The sequence below is a fragment of the Rattus norvegicus genome, chromosome 2, assembly GCF_021556685.1.
Source record: "Rattus norvegicus strain SHRSP/BbbUtx chromosome 2, alternate assembly SHRSP_T2T, whole genome shotgun sequence".
Taxonomy (NCBI): Eukaryota; Metazoa; Chordata; class Mammalia; order Rodentia; family Muridae; genus Rattus; species Rattus norvegicus.
In genome coordinates, this window is record NC_141535.1 from 195,580,550 (window position 1) to 195,599,072 (window position 18,523).

At 39.7% G+C, this 18,523-nt stretch overlaps 2 protein-coding genes across 13 annotated transcripts in view; one reads left to right on the forward strand and one right to left on the reverse strand.

Annotated features, from left to right (window-relative positions):
* Positions 1-201: 201 nt before the first annotated feature.
* On the reverse strand, positions 202-17,519 carry Cimap3 (ciliary microtubule associated protein 3). 5 transcript variants are annotated; one of them, NM_001433263.1, is made up of 6 exons: positions 17,315-17,519; positions 6,545-6,687; positions 5,919-6,017; positions 5,088-5,218; positions 3,602-3,719; positions 202-451 (listed from the first exon to the last, which is right to left on the reverse strand). In NM_001433263.1, the coding sequence occupies exons 1-6, from the start codon at positions 17,487-17,489 to the stop codon at positions 383-385; spliced, it is 735 nt and encodes a 244-aa protein (NP_001420192.1). In that variant the 5' UTR covers positions 17,490-17,519; the 3' UTR covers positions 202-382. The 5 variants fall into 5 exon arrangements, 3 of the variants coding, with proteins under 3 accessions (NP_001420192.1, NP_001420193.1, NP_001420194.1); NM_001433264.1 differs by lacking the exon at positions 17,315-17,519 and adding an exon at positions 6,772-6,943; NR_197347.1 differs by lacking the exon at positions 6,545-6,687.
* Positions 6,972-18,523, forward strand: part of Chia (chitinase, acidic) — a 154,626-nt gene continuing 143,074 nt past the window's right edge. For 2 of the 8 annotated variants that reach the window (XM_087614059.1, XM_087614073.1), the window contains exon 1: positions 7,029-7,145. Coding sequence is in view for 2 of the 8 variants with exons in the window: in XM_087614032.1 (XP_087470158.1) it covers positions 7,086-7,145 (60 nt within the window). In the remaining 6 variants the exon portion in view is untranslated. Of the gene's footprint in view, positions 7,146-18,523 lie in introns of all 8 variants that reach the window. The other 6 variants (XM_087614032.1, XM_087614047.1, XM_087614039.1 and 3 more) reach the window with 6 other exon arrangements.

Sequence of the window (18,523 nt, forward strand, 5' to 3'; positions counted from 1 at the left end):
TATTTTCTATGTTCCGTGAGCTCAAATCCTATCTAAGTCTTTGATATATAGGGGTTAAGATCTACCTAGTGGCAAGGCTATTCATAGAGCATTCAAGACGAATGCCTGAGAATTAGAAGTAGTAGCCAAGAGATCCCTGAATATTTCTCAAAAATAAAACCACCCAACAGGGACCATTAGATCACAAACAAAGAAACAGAATAGAAACATTCTGGACCAGCCTTTATTTATTTGGAGGGCGACGTGACTATGAGACCCTTGTCCCTTCCTGGACACCAAATAGGCAGACAAGAGGGCCCAGGAACACAGAAATACAAGAGCAGCTATGTCCTCAATTCTGGAGACTCTGTGGTCAAGAACACATGAAGACAGTGCCTACTTCTCATTTGTAATACAGGCTAAAGTAGGCCACACGGTTCCGATGCTTTCTAAAGTCCTTGTCTGTGGACAGCTGCAATGAAAGAACATTGTCTAGCTTAGTATCCCATGAGAATCCTCTACTTCTGATCTTCCTGGCTATATGAAATGAAACTTCACAGTATTGACCCTGTGCTCTAAGTAAAGCCAGACGCAGTCATAATTGAAGTGTAGTGATTCAACATTTGATAACTGAGAACATCATACTCTAGTGTTCATCATGCTAGGAATTAGTGGCTATGTGGAAAATTTTAAGTAGTTGAACATCTTGAAGGCAAGGACTGTATTTTTAACAAATAGGTCCTAACATATATCTATATATTAGGCATATAACAAATATTCATGGATATAATCCTCAATTCTACTAGGAACAGAACACAAATCTAGAATTATGATGGCAAACTCATACTAAGTATATATTCTTATGTACTATATTAAATGATTTTCCATATATCTCAGTTATTAACTTTTACAACAATGCCAGATAAGTTGCATTATTAAGTCCATTTTAAAGATAAAAAATGATGCATATAAAATCCTTAAAGACCATAAAGGAACCCAAGGCAGAACTCTTGTTTGAAGACAGGTAATACTTTTCATGTTCTTGTCCAAAATGCTCTCCAGTTCTGCAGTGATCTCACCAATAAGTGATATGTCAGAAAGAGCAGTGTATCAGGAGTTATAAATATGAATTGCAGCTGCCCAGTCACCTAATCATTACTATTCTTAGCATCTTCCTATGTTATATAGGATATTTTTTCTTGTTTACTTTAGGGATTGTCAGGAGCAGTTATTTCCTTAGCTAAGGAACAAATAAAATATATTTGGCTAGTCATAATTATCTATAAAATGCTAATGCAGATGTATAACTCTCCAAAAAGATCCTCACACTGACACACACACACTATACCTTCAGCAGCTCATGAACTTTCTAAATTTCACTTACAGACTTCTACTTAAGAATAAGTGATTAAAAACTGCATGGTATCAGTACAGAGAAGAGGCAGGTAGAGCAATGGAATAGGATTGAAGACCCGGAAATGAACCCACATACCTTTGATCACTTGATCTTTGACAAAGGAGCGGAAAAAAGACAGCATTTTCAACAAATGGTGCCAGTTCAACTGGCAGTCAGCATGAAGAATGCAAATCGATCCATTCTTACTTCCTTGTACAAAGCTCAAGTCCAAGTGGATCAAGGACCTTCACATAAAACCAGATACACTCAAACTAATAGAAGAGAAAGTGGGGAAGATCCTTGAACACATGGGGACTGGGGCAAATTTCCTGAACAGAACACCAATGACTTATGCTCTAAGATCAAGAATTGACAATGGGACTTCATAAAATTGCAAAGCTCCTGTAAGGTAAAGGACACTGTCAATAGGACAAAACAGCAACCAATGGGTTGGGAAAAGATCTTACCAATCCTACTTATGATAGAGGGCTAATATCCCATATATACAAAGAACTCAAGAAGTTAGACTCCAGAGAACCAAATAATCCTACTAAAAATGGGGTACAGACACATGGACAGATCCATGGCTACAGTTGCTTATGTAGCAGAAGATGGCCTTCTTGGGCACCAGTGAGAGGAGAAGCTCTTGTCCTGCCAAGGCTCAATGCCCCAGTCTAGGGGAATGTCAGGGAGGGGAGGCAGGAAGAGGTGGGTGCTTGGAGGAACACCCTCATAGAAGCAGGGGGAGGGGATGGGATAGGGGGCTTATGGACAGGAAACAGGAAAAGGGGATAAAATTTGAAATGTAAATAAAAAATATCCAATAAAAAACAAAAGAAAAAATGGGGTACAGAACTAAACAAAGAATGAATATCAACTGAAGAATATCAAATGTCCAAGAAGCACCTAAAGAAATGTTTAACATCTTTAGTCATCAGGGAAATGAAAATCTAAACAACCCTGAGATACCACCTCACACCAGTCAGAATGACTAAGATAAAAAACTCAGGTGACAGCAGATGCTGGCAAGAATGTAGAAAAGGAGGAACACTATTCCATTGTTGGTGGGAATCAGTCTGGAAATCAGTTTGGAGTTTCCTCAGAAAATTGGACTACCCAAGGACCCAGCTATACCACTTCTGGGCATATACCCAAAAGATTCTCCAACATAACAAGGACACATGCTCCATTATTTTCATAGCAGCCCTATTTATAATAGCCACAAGCTAGAAAGAACCCCGATGTCAACAGAGGAAAGGATACACAAAATGTGGTACATTTACACAATGGAGTACTCATCTATTAAAAACAATGACTTTATGAAATTCTTAGGCAAATGGACGGAACTAGAAAATATTATCCTGAAAGAGGTAACCCAGTCACAAAAGAACACACATGATATGCAGTCACTTATAAGTTGATTTTAGTCCAAAAGCTCAGAGCACCAAACATACAATTCACAGACCATATGAAGCTTAAGAAAGGAGATCAAAATGTAGATGCTTCAGTCCTTCTTGGAAGGGGGGACAAAATATTTATGGTAGGAAGTACAGGGACAAAGAGTGGAGCAGAGACTGAAGGAAAGGCCATCCAGAGACTGCCCCACATGCGGATCCAGCCCATGTGCAGCCATCAACCCCAGTCACTATTGCTGATGCCAAGAAGTGCTTGCTGACAGGAGCCTGATAGAGCTGTCTCCTGAGGGGCTTTGACAGAGCCTTACTGATACAGATGAGGATGCTTGCAGCTAACCATCAGACTGAACAAGGGAACCCCAATGGAGGAGCTAGAGAAAGGACTAAAGTAGCTGAAGGGTTTTGCAACCCCATAGGAAGAACAATAATCAACAACCAGACTCCACCAGAGCTCCCAGGGACTAAACCACCAACCAAAGGGTACACATGGAGGAACTCATGGCTCCAGTCACATGTGTAGCAGTGGATGGCACTGTCTGGCATCGACGGGAGGGGAGGCCCTTGGTCCTGTGAAGGCTCGTTTCCCCATTGTAGGGGAATGCTAGGGGAATGTTGAGGTGAGAGTGGTTGTGTGGGAGTGGGAGCATACTCATAGAATCAGGGGTGGGGGAGCAGATGTGAGAGGGAGGAACCAGAAAAGGGGATAACATTTGAAATACATAAATACATAAAATATCCAACAAAAAAAGAATAGATGATATATAGTATGTAGTACTAGACAGAACAATGATTTGAAGGTTGATCTTATTACCTCAGCTTTCAGAGTCCTTTTCTCTAGACATGGGACCTGAGACCAGTCTGGAGATCCAAATTTCATTGGCCAACTAACTTTTGGGACTGAATTGTTCTTAGGATTGTATGTCCCAGGGCTAGAAATAAATAGAAATAAAGACAGATGTCATGGATGATGACTGAACAAAACATCTTACCAGTTTTTGGGAAAAGGGGACTAACCTTTAGATGTCAGGCAAGTATGAACATCATTGCCCTGTTATTGTTTTTCTAATTAGCTTGCCAGTGTTAAAGAGAACCAGCTTCAATATCCAAGCAGGGTAAAGATAGACTCTAGTTTAAGAATATTTCTACAACTCAGTGTCCTCAGCCGACACATCAGTGAATACCAGGAGAGTGAGTGATCAGAGACTCACTGTGATGGCAGATTAGTGCTGCCCAAGATTTGCACTTCATGAAAGATATGCAGCAACAACCTACTTACAATCCAGGGAGGAGCAAAGCAGAACCAGTTGATTTTCTTGACAACGAGTTAGTTTTGGACTGCCTTTTTTGTAATGCTCTTACAGACTCTATTGTGAGGGATAGTTTAGAGGAGATACAGAGTCAAGGTTAACACTTTAGCTACCTTAACACAAGGTTGGAAAAGTTAACTTGTATACTCTGGACCTTGGATTTCTCATCAGTCAAGGAAAGACTTTGACTATTTCCCTTGCAGTTACAAATATTGAATGGGTTCATATATATCTAGACTAAACCCCACTAGTTTACAAGGCTTCAATACTCTAGCCTGCCCCCTTTCTGTTCGTATTTCTTCCCGTCTCACTATACCCTATCCACGATAGTGTCTTTCCTTTCCTATCTCATCAAATTCCTTCCCAATGTAAAGTTTTCCCCCCGTGGTTCTTTGTACTTGAGATGCTCTGTCCTCACACCTTCATAGGAATGACATAATCTATTTGTTCAGATTTTAGATGTAACGGTCCTTGCTGAGTGTTTTCCTTAACAACCTCAGATAAAGTAGCTTCCAGCTCATCATGCTATGTCCTGTTCTAATGCCTCCATTGGACAACACCAGCTCACCACACGCTCAGGTGTGAGCATGACTGAGCTTCTGCTACTGCCCTGAAGTAACTGTCACTTGCCTTCACACTCGGAAGTGTTACAGTTTGACTGGTAAGTTATGTGGTTAGTATTCTTACTACTGTTGATATTTTCTTGAATATTTGTGTCTATTTTGCTAGTTCTAATATGTAATCTCTGAGAGGTTAGGAGCCCTGTTTGATGGGTATATTGAATGATTTGTAGAAGCTACAAAACCACCTGATGCACTAGCAAATGTTTATTGAATCAATAACTGATTCTACAATTAACCGGTACCGGAGGCCTGAGAGGTGAGAGATTGAACCTTTAGAGACTTGGCTGGGAACATTTGGATGTAATTCCTGCTTTATGTATTTCCTTTCCTATTTCCCGTTGAAACACACAGTGAGCAAAAGACCTACCCAGGGTAAGAATCGCCCTTTACATCGCTCTTAAATCGAGGCATCAAGATGTTAAAAGGAGCAAAGCATTTTTTGTGTTTTTCACTTGAAATATCAACTTTCTGATACATTCCCGGGTATGGTGTCACATCCTGTAATCACAAAAAGATTAGTGGAATATATATATATATATATATATATATATTCTATATCTTGAGAAGATACAATTTAACACAAATCATTTAAGGTAAACAAAACGGGATCATTTTTATCCTGCTTATAAATCGGCTACAGGTCAGTGTGTCAAAGATGTAGAAATAGGCTCTAGTACAGGGGTGGTGTAGCTATATAATGATACACAACATACAGAAATAAACTTAGTATGGGTAAAGAATCGACATAAGTTGATACAGTCCGCCACTGGGAAAAATTTATAATTATCTCCAGTCCTTGACTGTCCATGTCAAAAACCACCAAAAGAGAGTAGGATCTTTTTTAGCCAGGGGCTATAGCTTAGTGGGAGCACATTTGCCTGGTGCAGTCTAGGCTCAGAACTGCATCAGAAAAAGGAGAAAGATAAGGATTTTTTTCTCATGAATAGACTTGAAATCTAGCCAGACACATATACCACAAACTGAAAAAGTTGGAATTTGTCTTTTGACTGACAGGATAAATGTGATGTATATAAACACAGGTTCTATATTTTAACTTTTGGTTATTAAAGTCTTGTCTTGGGCCCATTTCTTTAGTGCTTCTCTCCCCCCACCCCAATCATCTATCTGTGTACAATGCTAATGCCTCAACATAAATTTATGTTGCCACATGGACCACCTTAAAATCCCAGAACATTACCTTGTTGATTGGCTTAAACCTCACAGATGTCCTGGCTCCAATAGCATAGCCTTTTGTACTGGTTGGGACTTTTGATAGGTTATATGCTAAACCATTCCACTTCCAGTGAGAGGAGGAGAGGGAAGGAGGGGAAGAGAAAGAAGAAAAACATCAGTAACACAATCATAGGATGGCCTTCGAAGTGGAGGAGTGAATATAGTCAAAAGCAATGAATTAAACAACACGAGTAACTTTGCAAAGAGGTGTAGCTGGATAGACAAATGAATTCCTGTGAATACCAATGACCTTCCGTCTTTTCCAACAACTGAATTTACTTTTATGGAAGATTCAGCCTGAGAACTGTACTAGGCGAAAGGAAAGGAAACTGACATCAGCTCAAGAGGGCGCTGGACGTCAAGATGGAGTAGGGGCTATATGAAGACAAAGCTTGAGTTTAGTGGGGGATGGGAAATGGTGAACTATGGCCATTTACACATTGGCTTTACGGCTGGTTGCCGACCAGTGCTCCTTCTTTATTGGGACCCAGATATTAAAGTCACACACAGAATAGTTTTTCTCCCAGAACACCTATGTATCCTGCTGTAGACAGGAAACTGAAACCCACCCAAGGGGAGGTGAATACTCACATCTGTTGCTGCATAACACCCAGGGCCTGTGTGGGGCAGTCCCCTAAGAGGGAGATAAGTGTTCCCCAGCCAGGTTGGGGGATGGTAGTGAGGAAAGAGTTTCCTCGCTTGACGTGTTCCAAAGGAGTATTTATTCACCTTCCCTAAAGATCAAGAGAAGAAACTCCAAGTGAGCACAGGGGTGGAGGGAAGCATGGAGGCAGGTGGGCCATGCTGCCAACTCTTACACTGTAAAGCAGGTGTAACTCCACGGAGCGGGGGAGCAACCGGTACTTCCTCTGTGTTCATCTCTCTTGCTCTTCTTACCCTTCTGCTGTTTGCTCTGTAGGCCTATGCTACTCTCTTCATCTACTCTGCTGAAGCACATCCTGCAGGGTGCTAGGATTAGCGCTGTGTACTACGTTGCCAAGGGAACACGTTGCGGAGGTAACAGAGCGCGACTGCGCAGCAGGTTGCCCAGGACACCGGTCAAGTTAGATCTAGGCTTTGAGACTTTTAATTGAGAGGGCGGCGCCTGCTAGGCAACGGATGGGAAGGTTACATGAATGAGTGTGTGGCAAATTGCTTTGAAAATGTCCACGAGGAATACACTGCTGTGAAGGTAGGGCTATGGAGCTCAGATCACCCTAGGTCTGGACTCCTGGGGCCAGGGAAGCAGAAAACTCTCAACTGTGTGGACAAGTGAGGAAGATGTGCTCTGAACAATGCCTGGAGCGCAGAGGATGGTGGGGCAGGGTGGATGTTGAGGTTGAGCTGACAGCAAGGACTCTATCAAGTTCATTTTAGACTCATTTTTTCCCCTGAAGTCCGAGATTGCACGCGCCGTGTGTGTGTGTGTGTGTGTGTGTGTGTGTGTGTGTGTGTGTGCATACATGTGCATACAAACGTTCAATTGTACATATGTCTGTCACTTGCAAGCAGGTGGGGGAGGAAAGTCAGAAGGTGTCAAATCTCCTGGAATTTGTGAGCACTGGGAACCCAACTTGGGTCCTCTGTAAAAGCAGAAATTGCTGTTAGCCTCTGTGCTCTCTCTCCAATCCTCTTTTACAGATTAAGTGGAAGTTTTTTATAAATGGGGGGGGGGTGTTTTATTAGTACAGGCCTTTAATCCCAGCTACTCAGGAAGCTGAGGCAGGAAGATCACAAGTTACAAGACTTCTTGAGCTACAAAGTGTGTTCAGTCTGGGTAACTAAGTGAGACCTACCTCAAAATGAAAACTGGAGAGAGGGCTTGTGATGTTGCTCAGAAGAACAGATTGCCTAGAAGGCATGAATGAGGCCCTAGGTTCATTTCCCAGAATTACAAAAGTAAACAAAATGATCCTATTTTGGAAATTTGCAAAAGCACAACAGTTTTTTTGGATTTAAAATACTTTATTTTCCGATTGACACATAATTATAACTATTTGTGTCATCATAGACTGTTTAAGTCACATGTGCATTGTATAATATTCAAATCAGGAAAAAACATATCTCCCAAAACATTTGTCATCTCTTTGTGTTGAAATTTGTGTCAAATTTCTGTCTTCTGGCTGGGGGGAACATTTTTTTTTACCTAAACATTATTGGAGTGTTGCCTTTGGCCAGTATATACTAGAGTGCCTAAGCTTCTTATAGTATACTGCCTGGCCAAAAAATGAACCTTACCATGTACTATTTAATGTTCAAGTGTCCCAGATATAATTGGGAAAGCACAGGAGTGGTGGCATACTCTCATAAGCCCAGGACATGGTGCATGAAGCTAAGATTAGAGTTCAAGGGCATCCTTAGCTACAAAGTGAATTTGAGGTCAACCTGGGTTATATGGGTTGCTGTTTCAAAGGAAAAACTTACAAAACTATCTATCTATCTATCTATCTATCTATCTATCTATCTATCTATCTATCTATCTATTATCTGTCTACCATCTCTCTTTTTTTAAAAACAAAACAAAACCAAGAACTGCTATAAGGGAGCTAAACTTAAATGGACTAAAGATTGGGTCTCAAAGTCCTAGTATATAATTTATTCCAAGAATTCTTTAAAAATATGATTATGGTAATGCAACTAATAAAGAAAATATAAATGCATATTGGTATTAATATGATAATTTTCACTTTCATTCTTGTATTAATATATTTTTTAAAAATGTTAACATTTTTGTTTTTAAGATAACTAGTTTTAAGACAATATTCTTATTTTAATTGACACAACTTATTTAAACAGTAAAACACAAGTACAACACTTCAATACATGTACAGAATGTATAAAGATCAAATCAACATTGTTTGGATAGCTAGCATCTAAGATACTAAAAAATAAGAAACTTAAAATCAAACACATAAAAATACTATTATTGTACTTTATAACAGAATGAAAGTCATGAAAAGATAATTCAAAACATAAAAGCCAATTTCTTTTATTTTCTGAATGTGTAGTCACATATGTAATGAGATTATATTGCTAGATAATCTGATTTTAAAATTAAAAAAGAGAAATAAATTAAATCACCAATTAGATGTATAGCCCAAGCGTCAAAGTTAGGTAATTTATTTTAGATTGCTGATCATGTATTAATTTTTAGAATTCTTTTTCTATAGTAATCTGCTGTGTTTAACCCGTTTTCCATGAACAAATTTCTCCCTGGCTAACTTATGTCACTTGATATCTATAACCCCCCCACAAGTTATACATACAACACGTATTAATAAAATTTAAGACATGAATACATATATTTCTAAATAAAGTACGGATAAAGAATAAGATAATAGAGAGAAATATTAATCTGTAGGACATAAAGGTCTTATTATTTCTTCACTGAATCTCTGATCTGACCTTAAACATGCTTGGATGTAAAGTCAAAACTGAAGTCTTACTCCTTACTGATTTAGGAACAATCTCTTATAGTCATTCCCTATTGACTTTGGTTACAAAGTGTGATGTGGCAGAAAATTTCCTCAAAAGTGTTGAAATAGCAAACACTTGAAGGCTTTTATTTATATCTGGTGGGGTTAATTATGTGTGGGCAGATAGTTGTTACTTTCTTATACCTGGAAAATCTGGCAACAGCACATTGTAGGCATCTTTAGGCAAGATTTCAAGAACATGCAACATAGTCAACACAGGAAAGTTTGATGCTTTCCTTGACTTAATACAAGTTAACAGCCTAAGTAAATTCTGGTGAAATAAGATGGACTGAATTCTTTTTGCATAAAAATCAAATACATAAGAAAATTTGTTCATGGAATAAGGATTAAGAGTGCAGCTTACTACAGAGAAGGAATTCTAAAAATTAGTGCAAGATTAGCACTGTAAAATAAATCACCTAACTTTGAAGCCTGAGCTATACATATAGTTAGTGATTTAATTTATTTCTCTTTTTTAATTTTAAAATCAGATTATCTAGCAATACAATCTCATTGCACAGACTTCAGAAAATAAAAGAAGTTGACATTTTATGTTTTGAATTATCTCTTCATGTCGTTCATTGTTATAAAGTAGAATGGTTGTATTTTTCTTATGTATTTGATTTTTTAAGTTTTAAGACTCTCTAGTAGTCTATAGGGCTTGATCACTTCATTGTTCATATTACTTTACTGACTCAGACTTTTAGCACTGACTTACCAAGTCCTTGAATACACTATTTATAGGATCCCCTATTAACTCTCAAGCTATGCTTCAGGGAAATATTAATATTCTTAACTTCTCATATTTTTTGAGGGTTATATTTGCATCATTAGTGACGTGAAGCATAACTTGCAACAAATAGGCACCCTGTCAATACTCAGCATTGGTGGGCCGGTTTGCTCCAGATGAATCCAGCTGAGAACAAGGAAAATGAAAAACTAGCCGAGAGAGATAAAGTAGAGATTACATATGCAGATACCACGAAGGCGGCAAATGCAGCGGTATATCTACGAAATACTCCCATACCAGAGTCTCGGGGACATCGCAGCAGAGGGGCAGTGAGACTATAACCGTCTGAAGGTCAGGAGCTTTGTTCTTAGAGGGGAACCTCAAAAGCTCTCCGTGGAAAGCCTCACCAGCATGACTGCCCAAATGGGGACTGAATAAGGATGACACCAGTAAAGGTGCCGGATTAGCCACGGAAAGACCACGAGGCCTCGGCCCTACACAAAGGCCTCCAGGCAACTGGGGAAACCTGCAAATGGGCAGGATCTGGAAAGAGTTAGGAGAGAGAAAGATTGTGTTTAAAATATATTGTGTAAAAATAATTTCTTTTTAAAATTTTAAATTCCTATAGTTTACAAAAAGCAATGTGATGCAATAGGTCATGGAACAAAAAGAGGACACCAGTAGGAACAAAGCCTGGGTGTTATAATTGTCACAATAATGTAGCAATGCTGCTTTCCTAGTTTTGATCATCTACCCAATAATGTAAGGTGCTGACCATGGAGGAAACTGAGTGAGGAACGCTTGGGGACTCTCACTGTATACAATTCAAATTTTTTTTGTGTGTGAATGAAATGAAATCTACTTTGACTTTTCAAATGAATGAAGGCAAAGAAAAAGAAAAAGAAAAATACCTAAAAGAGACATCACAACCCAGTTTATTCTATAACACTTGCAAAATCTTGCCATTCGAAGAAACATCTTTATGAATGTAATTGAAAAGAAACAAAACAAAATTGAAAACAAATAGAATGTAGTCTATCATTCCATGACCAAGTTGTAGTTATCCCAGGAATGCATAGTTGATGTAACATTTAAAGTAAAATCAATATAATTTGTTAAATTAACAAACTAAAATTTACAATTTTAAATGTGAATATCTTTGTAAATTAGGAGAAACTTGCTTAATTTGATATTGTTAGTAATGGACATGTTCAAAATACACACACTTCATGATGTAAATCTGAAAATTTTTATCTTGAGATTGAAAACAAGGATAACTGCTGTTTTCCATAGTTATAAGATGTTGAGGAACAGGCGAGTTTATATTGATATATTATTACAGATACAATGAGAAAGAAAATACTTAGGGAGTGATGATCATTTGGCCATCATCATGGTGGTATAGGCAATTGGGAGTAGATGCCAAGACCCTCAAGGAACAGAATGTTGGTGGGACATAGGAATGTTTTCTGTGACTTTTATTTTTATATATCAACCTGGCTAGGCTATAGTCTGATTATTTCATCGAATGTTTAGGGTTTACTGTGAAGAGATTTTATAGTATGACTAAAGTCCTTCACCAGTTGACTTTAAGTAACAATTATTTCTTTTTGTATGATGGGCTTTTGAAGGTACAGTAAAAGGAGACTTCTACCTGTGGACAATAGCATCAGACCATGTAGTGATCTAGCCTGACCATGCTTTGGACTTGCTTAGCCAGCACTCCCAATATGAAATACGCCCAGGATCTTTATGCAGATTGTTTTTTCATACTGTTAATTATATGAATAGTAAAGGAAGACTGGAGACATTATTGTGGATTGAAAGATATCAGTGAAACACGACAATGGAATATAGCAGAAGGTCCTCAGTAGGATCCTAGTTGAGATAGGTGTGACAGTTGGAGAAATTCAGCAGCGTGTGTGTGAATTTAAGGGCAATGCTGGGCTGATGTAGGTTTTCAGAGGGCAGAGTCACATGGTTGTAGTGCAAGAGAGTATCTCCTGACAGTTTGACTGGAGGCTTCAAAAGAACACACACACACACACACACACACACACACACACACACACACACACACACACACACGGGTGGGAGTAATGTCAAACATGATGAGAAGGTTGTTCTTTGTCTAACTTTTCTTTAGATTTGAAACTGTTTCAAAATAATAATTTGGACAGAGTTACATTTAGAAAGTGAGAAAGTAAGCTGTCAAAGAGGATACCAGCAGCAAAGCATAGAGGTCCAGGGCCCTCAGTACAGAACCACTAAAATGTATGGCCATTGAGTATTTCAAACATGGCTAGTCCAAGTTAGAGAAGCTGGGTTAGTCTAAACTCTTTTGTTTCAACAAAACACCTAAAAACAAAACAAGTAAAAATCAAAACAAAACAACAAAAACAATTTATAAAAAAGGAAGACATGTTTGTTTTGGCTTATGGCTCCAAGGTTATAGTTGTAGGTACTCTTTTTGCTGTTTTAGAGCCTGTGCTAGGCAGGACATTATGGTAAGCAGCAAGTGGAGAGCAAAACTGTTTACTCAATGGCAGCTAGGAAGCTGGGGTCTCAGGGAGCAGAGGCAAGTTATGCTCTTCAAGGACTTGTCTCCAGTGACCTAGTTTCTACAAACTAATGGTCTAGTTTCTAGACCCTATTTCTATAGTTTTCAGAGCTTGCTTATAGACCATCAAGCTATGAATATTGATGAGGCCAGAGCCCCCATGATCAATACCCAAAGGCCAATAGCCAAAGGCTCCATGAACACTGATCGTTGGGATTGAACCTTCACATGAGCTTTCAGGGGGACATTTTAGGTCCCAAACACAACTAAAAATAAACACATACTGAATTTTCAAGCACTGAACCAGACACAAACTAAGTTTTGTGTTGATTACATGGTGAAATGATAGTATTTGGGGGTTAAAGCAAAACATGATTAAAATGAACTTGTGTTCTTTTAATTTAGCTACTTGAAAACTTGAAAACATGACATATGCTGTGTTTTTATTGGATAGTTCTAGAGCATATAAAATTGTGAGAAAAATAAGTTCATTTAATAACAAAGATTATCTTCACAAAAAGAGCATTCAAATATTTGGCAACTATATCAAAGGTGACTGAGAATTTACAAAGGCCATACACTTTGAAGCTCAAATGAGACAGACACTGGGTGATTAAAAGTCTAAGTACGATAGGAACATGAAACAGTGGAAACTCTAGACTGAACGAACTTCTGTTGGAAGTGGTGGTTTTAATGAGATTCCCACACACCATCGGTCTTGGGCATTTGAGTATTTGCTCCACAGTTGGTAGCTGTTTGGGGGAGGATTAGAAGATGTATCTTTGCTAGAGAAAGTATGTCATTGGGCTTTGACATTTTAACTACTCAAGGCTCTGGCTTCTTTTTTGTAGTTTGAGATGTTAGCTCTCAGCTGCGCTTCAGTAGCCTGCTATCTCTGCTCCACTATAATAGACCCTAATCTTCTATAAAACCCCAAATAAACTTTTTCTTCTATGAGGTGCCTTGGTCATGGTGTTTTACCACTGTAACAGAAAAGTAGCCAAAACAGTGCAAATGCAAATTAGTAGGCGCAACCACTCTGGACAACTGTAGTAGCCTTTACAACACTGAACATAGCTCTGAGGCCCCTTAGGTATCTCTTTCTGGCACTTACTTGGCAGTAATGTTCACAGTGGTGTACTAAAAGACATGTGCCAAAATTTAAGAGCAACATTGGTTATAATAGTACTAAAGTAGAAACAAAAATATTCATTATCAACAAAATTGAAAACAAATCACAGAATAGTCATAGGGTAACAATGAAAATGAAATGAAAAGCATTATATACTGGGGATGGAGAGGTGGCTTGGTCAGCAAAGTGCTTGCTGTACAAACATGAGGACCAGAGTTCAATTCCCAGGGCACACATAGAAAAGCATGGTGGTATATCTTTGTAATCACTGCACTGGGAAGGTGGAGACAAGATTATTCATGGGACTTGCTGGCTGGCCAAAATGGGCATTCCAGGCCAACCAAGAGTCTCTGTCTCAGTAAGACAAAATGATTATTGCTTGAAGGATGACACATCAGTTTGTGGGCTGTGCGCTAGTCTCTACATGTACTCGCACACATATATTCACCGACTCACATGAACACACATATCACAGATAAATAATAATAATGAAAAGAAGCCTGATTTGGGGGAGGGTGTCACCCATCATTAGGGATGCTTCCCTCTGTAACAGACAGAGGCCAATACAAGAAAACTACAGTCAACCAAAATAGAGTTGTTGAATGCAGCCCAATGGACACAGCTACAAATCACTTTTTCACCTAAGGCTCAAGGAATATTGTGGAAGAGGGAGCAGAGAGAATTGAGAGCTCTTGCAGATATACAAGAGCTAGAAAAGTGGGGGATTTACTGTGAGACCTTCCCAGTAGTGTCAGAAGCGACATCCATAAAGTCTAAACGTGACTGCCCAGACATGAGCTGAGCAAGGACAACACAATACACATGCCTAAATGGATAGGGAAAGGTTGGGAGGCCTCAACCCTACACAAAGAGCTGCAGGCTACAGAGGAATGATGAGACTGGGAATGGTCCTTTCCAAAGAGGAGCACATCGGTTGGTTATGACCAATATGGTCAGCCCTAAAAACATACATATAATCAACATTATACAGACTCAGTGCGCGCATGCACACACACACACACACACACACAAATGAAAAAAAGGTCATGAATTTGAAAGAGAGCAAGACATAGTGTATAGGAACATTTGGAGGGAGGAAAGGGAAGGAAGAAAAATGTAATTATATAATAATCTTAAAAATAAAGGAAATTAAACAAAGGAGGTTGGAGAGATGGCTCAGTATGTAGGAATGTTTGTTGTTCAAGAACAAGGACCTGGATTTGGATCTCCATCACCTGTATAAAAAGCCAGGCATGGTGCCCGTACCTATAATCCTGGCACTGAAGATAAGAGGACCACTGGGGCATGTGGGTCACTGGTCTAGCTGAACAAATGGAGATCTCTGAGTTCACTGAGAGATCTTCTCTTAAGGGAGTAAACTGAAGAGGACAGAGGAGGCATGTTCCTGTGTCCTCTAATGTGTGCATCCACACACATATATACACATGTACACTCATCTCACATGCATGCACACAAAACAAGTGAAAAACTTGCAAAGCAATAATATAGTCTCACTATGTTGAATGAAAGAAGTCAGACATGAACATGCACAAGAAATACAAGTCAGATTTTATGAAATTTCAAAATAAGTGAAAGTAATCTGAGTTGGGAGGCAGCACAGGGAGTCCTTTGGTGGAGCAGGCTGAGAGGCCGTATGAGGCAGGCTGTGTAGTGACAGTGGGTTTCCATCGACACCACTGAGCTCACCTGCTGAAGCGAACCCATCGCTTTATTCTTGATTTAGGCCCTCTTAAATCTTATTATACATCAGGAAAATAATTTATATCAACATCTCTAAGCCAGATGTGCTGGTACCACCTTTGAGGTGGAAGCCAGAGAATATGGAGTTCGAGATGAGTCTGAGTTACACAATACTTTGTTTCAGAAAACAAAACCAAAACCACAGAAAACAGTAATGACTCACCACTGTTCACTCACTATTCATGACCTACCTCCCCCGCCTTTTAGAGATAAATGGATTTTATCTACAAGTTGTACATGTTTACATTGTTATTTGCCTTTTCCTGCTACCACAAACTAGTAAGATAGGGAAAGTCTGCTTCTCCCTCCTCTTTTCTCCCCCACTCCACTCTCTCCTTTCCTTCCTTCCTTCCTTCCTCCCTCCCTCCCTCCCTCCCTTCCTCTCTCCATTCCTCCCTCCCTTCTTCCCTCCCTCCCTCCCTCCCTTCATCCCTCCCTCCCTCCCTTCTTTCCTTCCTTCCTTCCTTCCTCCCTCCCTTCTTCCCCCTCCCTCCCTTCCTCCCTTCTTTCCTTCCTTCCTCCCTCCCTCCCTCCCTCCCTCCCTCCCTCCCTCCCTCCCTCCCTTCCTCCCTCCTTTCCTTCCTTAATTCCTTCCTTTCTTTTCATTTATTTTGGCAAGGACTATCTATGTATCCCTGGCTGTCCTGGAACTCACTATATAGAATAGGTTGGCTTCAAATTCAGAAATCTGCCTGCCTCTGCCTCCTGAGTGCTGGAATTAAAAGCATGTACTACTGTACTTGGCATTAATTTTCTTGATCCTTTTTTGGTGTCCACTTGTAAATATGCTCTAACACTCATTTGAGATTAAAATTTGAACTTCTTAATCCAGATTTTATTTGTTATAAAATATATGGTGCAAGACTCCAATGTCATTGTCTTGTAAAATAGTTAAGGCTGAGCATCTACTCACTGCGATACATAACGTAGCATTAGAGTTCAGTTTCCTTTTTAAAATTAAGATTAGGGCACTGTATACTAACCCATGAAATTTTGTGGTGCAGAGTGTGTTACTGACCAGTTTAATAATAGAATGAGAAGGTTAACATCATGAAATGATTTGTCACTAAAGCAGGCTTTAGATCTGAACAAGATTGGGGACCTCTATTTTGGGGAGTAAAAATACTGCTGCAGGATAAGAGTCCTGAGGAAGTGGACAGTGGAGAGGAAGCCAACTTCCTAAATCCTCCCTTTTAGGCTTCCTTAAATGTCACACTCTGTCATGGGCTCTGAAGTCTCATAGACTAGTGTGCACCAATTCCTGGTTTGTGTTTCCTAACTTCATGATCTTGTGGGAGCTACCGAAGCTCCTAGGGTCTGGTGTATCTTTAAAGGACTGTGGCAATAATTATGTCTTCCCTCTGAGGGCTGTCGTGAGACTCTTTCTACAGGGGCAGTTCATGAATGTAGACAGAGTATAAATTTGCTAATGCACAGCTGGAAATGCACTTCCAGCCTACCACTTCTGTGCCCAGAGCACTGTCCAGCACTTTTGTTCTAATTTTTCTTATTGGGGAACTCCTTTTGCCAAGGCTTTTGGTACAGCTAGCAGAGGTTTCTCCTTCCAACCCAGTAAGGACCTGGTTCTTCCTGTTATCCTACATGAGCTCTATCCTGCCTCTTTAAAATTTATTTCCTACTAGGAAGAGGATGTGTGTAGTTTCTTTTTCATATAAGAACTAGAGTCCAAGAGTTTCATTACCATGAGTGATGTCCCATAGGGCATGATGTTCATTTCGTCGTAGGGATTCATTCTCTTTGGTCTTGTCAGGTTGTTCTATCTGAGGCGTTTCAGATGCCTCAAGAGTTTTGAATAGTAACTGCATTGCATGGATACTTTCAGGAGGCCCGAGTTCCTCCTCATTTTCTGTGTGCATGAGCCACTACTTTCTTGATGGGCTTTAAGCAAGAAAGTGAAGGGTGTTCCCAAGACTAGCTGCTAAGCAACAGTCCTGCTCTAGAAGCCCCCCTTTAAGTCATTGTGACATGGTTTTCTTCAAAGCAGCATAATGGTATAACGGCAGATGAAAAGCCTGATTTAAGTAGCAACTCTACCAATGACCAACAACAGAATACTGGGCCGAATTCTGTTCATAAGCTGCTGTATAGATTAATGTATCTTGTTCATTTGTACCACAAGGAGATTGTCTTTGCTATAACTGTGCCCAAGAAACTCTTCCCAGATGAGAAAATTGTCAGCTGTCCTTGGCTTTGGTTATGATCTTCCCTCAAGAGTCATTGTCTGGGACAGGATACATCAAAGTATTGTTCTTCACTGGGGACATTTTAACAAGCTTTTGCCTACTTCATTTCCCATTTAATTTATTGTTCAACACTGCAGAAGCAACATATTATTATCCTCCTGTAAAAGGAAATTAGCCTTTTTCACCACTGTGCCTTTCACACTTAGAGTGGCATCTGACAAGTAGTAACTGGAAGTGCTTGGAATTTATGGTGACTGGTAATTAACTGGGGTGGTGGTGGTGGTGGTGGTGGTGGTGGTGGTGGTGGTGGTGGTGGTGGTGATGGTTGTGGTTGTGGTGGTCTTTTGTCAGTCACCCCTGCTGCCACTTCTCATGAGATCCCTATGCTTGGTGTCAGATGACATAGTGAGACCACAGGGAAGGGTCCAAGCTTTGGTTGCCTGGCTCTAGATATGGATTTACAAGGAACCAAACTTCCCCAGGTCTAATTTTCCAGGAAGTAATAATATCTGTCTTATGATGTTGGCATGTGAACTAAGTAAGAAAATGCATGTTTATTAGTTGCAATTTGAACAGGAAGTAGTGGAATCTGCTTGTAGTTACAACTGCTTGAGAGGTTTAAGTGAAAGGATCACTGAGCCCCAGATTTTGAGACCCGTTTGGGCTATACAGGGAGATCTATTATAAAAGGCAAGGAACCTACCATT

What these genes read in the sequence shown, in the direction of transcription:
- Cimap3 (NM_001433263.1), bottom strand. Translation starts at nt 17,489, where the DNA reads ATGCACACAGAAAATGAGGAGGAACTCGGGCCTCCTGAAAGTATCCAT. An exon ending in GGTTTAAGCCAATCAACAAG is followed by an intron (nt 5,219 to 5,918) that starts GTAATGTTCTGG and finishes TTGTGATTACAG; the next exon opens with GATGTGACACCATACCCGGG. An exon ending in AAAGGACTCTGAAAGCTGAG is followed by an intron (nt 452 to 3,601) that starts GTAATAAGATCA and finishes CTTTCATTGCAG; the next exon opens with CTGTCCACAGACAAGGACTT.